Genomic DNA, 7,094 nt, shown 5'->3' with positions numbered 1-7,094 from the left:
CATTCCTGTTTGCAACATCAGAGGTGTTAAGGATTTATGCCCTGATCCTGCAAATACTTATGCAAGTTAAGGAGGTTAATTCTGACCAGATATTTAAAACTAAAGTTTGTACAGTAAAAAGACACAAGTGAAGAATGGATTGGGGAACAAATTGAATATTTAGAATTTCTAAAGTTAAAGAATATTTAGGTAAATTACATAAGTCAGCATGGCATGATGCTGCCAAGGAGACCTTCAAGAATATCAGGCAGTGAAGGCAGCAAGGGAACAAAGAACAGGATGCTCACGAAGGTAGAAGCTCTCAGCTGGTCACCTCTGGTTCAGAAGTAGGGTTCTGAATCCCCAACCATCAAGGTGAAGAACTGGTACAAACCCCTGGCATCAGAGAAGGAGCTTACTCCATTGGTGAAAGAAGAAAACCATGTACCCTAACAGCTGGGAAGAACAAATCCATGATATCCAGAAGAAAACAAAGGGTGATGGTTGTTACCAATTCCCTTCTGTGGATGGTGGCTGCTGCAGCGCAACAAGACCTAGGGGCTGAAAACCCCTGCCCTGGGGATGAAGGGGCGGTGGAAGGATGCCAGAGGTCCTGATAAGTGGCCTGGTGAGGGCTGGAACCAGAGGGAATTTACCTGCTACAGGTGCAGCAGCTGGAGACATGGAGCAGTGGTTGACACTATCCGTGTGGTTTTTAATCACGATGTCAGTGTGGCTGGGGCAGTGCAGAGACGTGATGTTATACGCCCACGCTGGAGACGGACAACAAGAGCCAGCACAGAACAGCAAAAGGGGAAGCAAGAGCAGCATCACGGCAGCTGCAAGCTCCAGGGCAGCACTACCAAGCAAGCACATGCCACACCGGTTCTACAGAGGGGTATCTTCCCTATCCTAAGACCGATGACACCCTAGAGGAGGAAGGGCCTAGGATCCGAAGGCCCGGCTACCGAAGGGGACGCATGAGTGAGGAGGAGCACTACAGCCTCCCTGTTTGTGTTTTAATTTCACCTTTGTTTTTCTTTTCACCATTTCCCACACATTATCTCTGACAGTTGAGCGCTGCAGGGCTGAGGAGACCGAGAGCTCCTAGAGGGCCTGCGTGGATGACGGGATCTGCAATGAATTTAACTGATGATCTAATCTGATTATGAAGCCCCAGTGGAACGGACTGTAATCTAAAGACTGAGAATGAATAGAACTATGAATAGAACTTAAGTTTCCATTCACCATTTTTGTTCAATGACTGGAGTCACGAAGTAACCCTGGCTACTCCTCAGTAGCCCTGGAGCTGTTCAGTGATAGCAAACCAGCTCCCTCTCAAGAAAGTAGTCAACAGGACTGGGGTCATCAGGCTGGTCCAGCCAGACAAAAGTCCAGGTAGTGAAAACCATTCCGCAAGACACTTATAGGTTGGCACGTGGATGGGGTGTAGGGGAAAAGGCGCCCCAAGAAACATCTGTACGGAGTGCACCTAAGGGTGGTCCATACCATATGAAAAAGCCTCCCTTACCTTTTTAAGACCAAGGCGAGCAAGGGAAGACTCCCTTAGGGGAAAGCATTTAACGGATCAAAGTACCAAAAACCACAAGGGCCCAAATTTGGGTTACCAGGTCCCGAGCTGCTTGGAAGTGGCTGATATGGCATAGATGGGCACAGTGGCATTCATCTGTTGACTGCCTATCATCTTAAAAGACCTGGTGCCTACCAGGAGCCTGAATATAAGATGTTATGCAAAGGTTGCTGAGATGGGTGCACTAATGATATAGCCAGGTGTGACCCTGCACAGATCAGAAGTGACTACTGAGCCATGGCCACGAGGGAAGAGAAGACAGGAGCTCAAGCTGTGTTCTCATCACCCCTTCTAATCAAGGGTAAAGGTCTAGGCAGGTGTAGTCACATTTTGAAAATAAAATGGCTGAGCAGATAGTCTCTCTCAAATAGCTTTTACTTCCTTGATCATGGGGTAGTATTACAAGAAAAGGTGTTCTAGGAAGAGATGGTATCCATCTAATGAAGCGGGGTGAAAGTATCTTGGCATATAGTCTCACAAACATAGTGAGGATGATTTTAAACTAGGTTCAACAGGAAATGGAGACAAAAGCACGGTAAGTAAAAAGCAGGGTGACTTGGATTAAGATCAAAGAATAGTTAGTAATAAGGGGAATCTTAAAGTTGTAAGAAGTGAATTGGCTGGGCAATAAGCTAGTTATTCAAGATGTTTATACACTAATGCAAGGAAGACAGGGAATAAGCAAGGTGACTTAATCCAAGCACAAAACTGTAACCAATTTAAGATAACTGAGACTTGGTCAGCTAGTTAACATCACTGTAAAGTTGTCATGGATGAATACACTTTGTTCAGAGAGGACAGACCGGGAGGAAAAAGACAGACCTTCTTAACATATTAAATAAACTCTTGGGCACAAACACAAAGTGCCTTTTTTAAGTCTAGGAAAGAAGCAGATAGAGAGTAATTAAATACTTGATAAAACAAAGGCTTTTGTTGAACTCCATTACCTAAATGAAAATAAATCACCCAAAGAATTGGATGAGGGCTTTACAACTGTGAAGAAAAGGCTATCAGAAGTAGCTACAAAAGTACTAAAGGGCAGTTGAAATTGATAATCTCATTATGAAATAAATGAAATACTCTAAGTAGAAACATAGGCTATCAATTTCAACTTCTTTTTACTGATCTTTCCTGGCTATGGCACTGTTTGGATGATGGGATTGAATGCACAGTCAGAAATTCTGCAGCTAGCACCAAGCTGAGGGAGGTAGCGAACACTTTAGAGCAGGGGTGGTCAACCTGTGGTAAGAATACCGCAAGTGGCATGGGCAACCTCTGTGTGGGACAGGCAGCACAGCAGGAGACTGAGCAGGAAGCAGAAAGCATAGCAGGAGATCAGGCAGGAAGCAGAAACAGAGCAGCAGGTTGGACAGGGGAGTGGGATCGAAGTGATATTCAGGGAGGGTGCGGAGCTAATTTGTGGTCCTTCTGCTAAAAAGGTTAGCCTCACTAGAGGATAGGGTCAGTGTTTAAAATAACCTTGCAAAACTGGAGAAACAGTTCAAAGCGATTGCCTGAAAGTCAGAGAGGAGAAGTACTAAGTACTGCACTTAGGACAGAACAATCAAATCCACAAATACAAATTGCAGCAAGACTGGCTAGGGTGCAGTAATGCAGAAAAGGACCCGGGGGTTACAGGGAACTTTAAGCCGAACAAAAGTCAACAGTGTGCTCTTGCTGCAGAAGAGTCAATAGTATACAAAGTTATATTAACAGGAGTGTTGTTTGTGGGTAATGGGAAGTGATTCTTTCATGCTACTCAGCACAGGTGAGGCATCACCTGGAGTTTTAAGCATCGCACTTTAAGAAACATAAAAAATTAAAAAGTCCAGAGAGCAGCAAAAATTATTAAAGGTCTACAAAACCTGATTTATGAGGAAAGATTAGGAAAACTGGGATTATTTAAGAAGGAGAAGAGAAAACTAAAATAAAGAGAAGGGAGGACTTGATAATAGTCTATAAGGGTGTGTCTACATGTCACCCTGCGGCAACATAGTGATGTGCTACATTGCCATATGGTGCACTATGACGACAAGATCACCAGCTACATCACTGTAGGGGTGAACTTCCTGGGTATAGTATGCTATAGTATGCTACAGCGATGTAGCAGTGAAATCTACTCGTGTGCCGCACACATGGTGAAGTAACCACTGCACGAGCGACAAAGTAACCACCTGTACTTTAGTACCAGAAAAAAATACTAAAGCACGGCATCTTAGCAACATCGCCATATGGTGACGTGTAGACGCAACCTAAGAGTAGTTAAGCAGTCCCCCTAGAGGCTACTTAGGGAGGCTGTGAAATCTTTATCACTGGAAGGTATTAAGTATAGGTTAGGCAAATACTTAGACAGGGATAAGATCCTGCTTTGAGAAGCAGACTGGACTACATAAATTCCTGAAGTCCTTTCTGGCCCTCTTTTATTTTGGTTCTATCAACAAACATAATTATATTATATTATCAAATATGTTATATTTTTGCTTAAAGCTGCACTTTGAAAAAAAAATACAGCAGGTCAGTCCTTGGAAAAACCTACCTTTGTGCCTTCTTCTTTGACAGAAGAGCTTTTTGTCCATAATGACTGTATTGTTTCATACGTTTGATGGCTTGCAGAATATACCTTTTTCCCTGTTACCTAATTTAATTTAAAAAAAATGTGTTATTTCAAAGGAAGTTTTAAGAACTTCAGGGTTTTTGAATATTTCATGTAAAGCAAATTTGCTCCTGTAATAAACTATTATTATCCAATACTAGATAAAACATAACTTTTCAGTAATCTGCCTTTCAAAAATATGATGCTACCCAGAATTATTTCCCCCAGTTCTTAGGTTATAAAGCATATTTAATTAGTTATGGTAAATCTGAAGGCAATGTTCCTTTTTTTAATCACCACGCATCCTTTTACATGAAATAGAATTGAAACCTGATCAGGGAATACCGATTTGAATAAGTGTATACAACTGGCTAGATGAGCATCAATCTAACACATGCCACAAACATGACAGACCAAAATCTGGCTTACTTTATGTCTGGTATTATTCATACAAGGAAAATGGAAGTTAAATTTAAACACAGGTAAAGCAAACCCACAAAGAAGAAAGGGAAAACAAAGAAATAAAAAAGACCTGACTGATTATTGAACTCTACAAAAGTTCACTTTTGTTTCACTTTACAGAAGTCTGTCGTGAGGTCCTTACTCAGCCTATAACCAGGAAAATGCATTAAGCTGCAGTAACATCTCCATAATGGTTCTACTGATGCTCTGCAACCAAGGAGGATGCTATTTACTCAGACAAAAATTTTTGCACACACTATGTAAAAATTTGTGTACTTAGATTTTGCATAGGGATTAATGGTTTGGTTTAATGAGAAATCTTGAGGCAAGGCCACAGTGTATTGTCACTGTAGTTCTCCTATTCATTTGAACTGAAATTTGGATTTTCACGATCATGAGCTACCCAAGCTCCATTGACAATTACAGCAAACGTTACATGAAAGGCTGAAACTTTTAGTTTTCAGGACAGAACACAGTCAGATGTAAACAAATAATATTTACAAAAGAAAGAATGACAGAATGAACAAATGAATGACAGAACAAACGAACAAATATCTAGGTGATTAACACAGACAAGACAACGACAGTATTCTAACCAGACAGCCAAATAACTGCAAGATGGTAGTAAAAAAGACAAAGACAGTGATTCCCTGCTAAAAGACTGGGTGCACTTTACAGTTAAGCTTAAGAAACTTCAGCTGTAGATCAACTGGATTGTCCTGTATTATGATAATGTGTTGAAAGAAACAGCTTCCAGAAAATGTGATTTTTTTTAATTGAAAATGTAATTGTACCACATTTTAATTGAAACTGGTTCCTCCACATAAGAATTAAATACATGAAACAGCACTATATTAAAATAAATTCAGTTATTTTATTCACTTTTAATGGACATGTAATTAACAACCGACATATCACAAACACAATTTTTTATAAACTACTGTCATTGCAGTTGGATGCCAACTCTATACCCCGGGAAACTGAAGACTGGTAAGATTTCAGTCTCATTTAAATTTTTAAATATCAATACTTTCACACTGTATGAACTCTTACCTTAGTAATTTTTACCGACTGAGCTGGATAACAAACTGATATGCCTAAAGTGGCAAGTCCTAATGGATAAACAATTTTCTTAAATCTAGAACCTGCATAAGCCAAAAAAAACCCAGATATTAGATACAAATAAAACATAGCTGTCCAGTACTATGTCCTTTTAGAGATTTATCTTGGCAATTATTCAGAACAAATGTATTCCCCAGTTTGACTGGGAGACTTATCTGAAATTTGGTTTTTGTCCATTTCAAATTAAATCAAAATGTTCTTAACTCATGAAAAGGAAATTTAGAAATGTTGTTTAAGAAACAGACACTGACAAACAGTGAGAATCTGGGCGCATTTACATGTGCATATTAATACAATGCAAGAAACTCTGGTCCTTATCGCACCAGAGTTTATTCTTCCCAGGCATTCGCTTACACACGCGTCCGGGATCGCAGCACATTGAGCCAGGTTGGAGCAGCCCCGGCTGACAAGTGGTCCAGTGGGTCAGTCTGTCAGCCCAGGGCTGCTCCCACTGACTCAATATACTGCAGAGGGGCTGGCTGGGGCAAGAGGATGCTTCAGTGTGGGGCTAGCCAACAGGCACTATATCTTTAATTATGAATTATCCTTTAATTTTCTTTATACAATTAAAATAATTCCTTTGAAAGAACAGCAATGTTTATGATCTCCCTTAATAGCCTTTTTGACAGATTTTTTCAAAGGGTTCCAAAAGTTCAAATAAAATCTCTTCTCCAGTTTTTAGCTACTATTTAGTTACATGCTGAAAAAAAATCTAGTCGTAAGGAAAAACACAAAGTTCTCTTTAAAAAAATGGACTGGGATTTATCTGCATCATATTCAACTAGTGATAGGTATCTTATTATTCTATTAGACAAATATCATTTTAAGCAGCTTGCCTGGTTCTGAAGTAAAGTGCATTGGTCTGCGATTCACCATTAGCATGTCTTCCAAAAAAAAAGAAAAAAAAAATATATTTGCTACCTTTCCATCTTTCCTTTCTGTCCTCTTTTAATCCTTCTGGGTACTATAACTCTCTTTGATATTGCTCTACCTTTTACCCTGTTTCCGCCCTACCCCTGTAATCAATAAAGTTCTCCTTGTGACCGGTGTGGAGACTTATTGAGGGGTGGGTCTAAATTATGCCAAGGAGGCCCCTTAGGTCGGTGGACTAAGGGAGGCTTCCTAATAAGCCCCTGACTTGGGGAAGTGCCCCAAGCGCTTGTATTGGGTCTAGTACCCATTGGACGATCAGGCCTGTGTTTTCCAAGGTGCACAGAGCCAGAAGTGAGTCCAGAGCCTTGGATGGTGGCAGCGGGAACCCAGGCTAGCGGGTGTGCTCCAGGGAAGGGGTTGGCCGGACGGGAGGCACCCCAGGGAGGCACTCGGAGCCTGGAAGGTGGTCGGGTG

General features: G+C 41.0%; 1 protein-coding gene across 1 annotated transcript in view; it reads right to left on the bottom strand.

Moving 5' to 3' along the window:
- The window catches only part of LOC102373703 (MICOS complex subunit MIC27-like), a 12,048-nt gene extending 5,387 nt beyond the window's left edge, over positions 1-6,661 (bottom strand). The window contains exons 1-3 of the mRNA XM_006038784.3: positions 6,584-6,661; positions 5,679-5,770; positions 4,107-4,205 (exon numbers count right to left, since the gene is read on the bottom strand). Coding sequence (XP_006038846.3) covers positions 4,107-4,205; positions 5,679-5,770; positions 6,584-6,629 — 237 coding nt within the window. The 5' untranslated portion in view covers positions 6,630-6,661. The remainder of the gene's footprint in view (positions 1-4,106; positions 4,206-5,678; positions 5,771-6,583) is intronic.
- Positions 6,662-7,094: the final 433 nt, after the last annotated feature.

Source organism: Alligator sinensis, unplaced genomic scaffold (genome assembly GCF_000455745.1).
Source record: "Alligator sinensis unplaced genomic scaffold, ASM45574v1 scaffold640_1, whole genome shotgun sequence".
Taxonomy (NCBI): Eukaryota; Metazoa; Chordata; order Crocodylia; family Alligatoridae; genus Alligator; species Alligator sinensis.
This window is presented reverse-complemented; position numbering and strand designations above follow the sequence as displayed.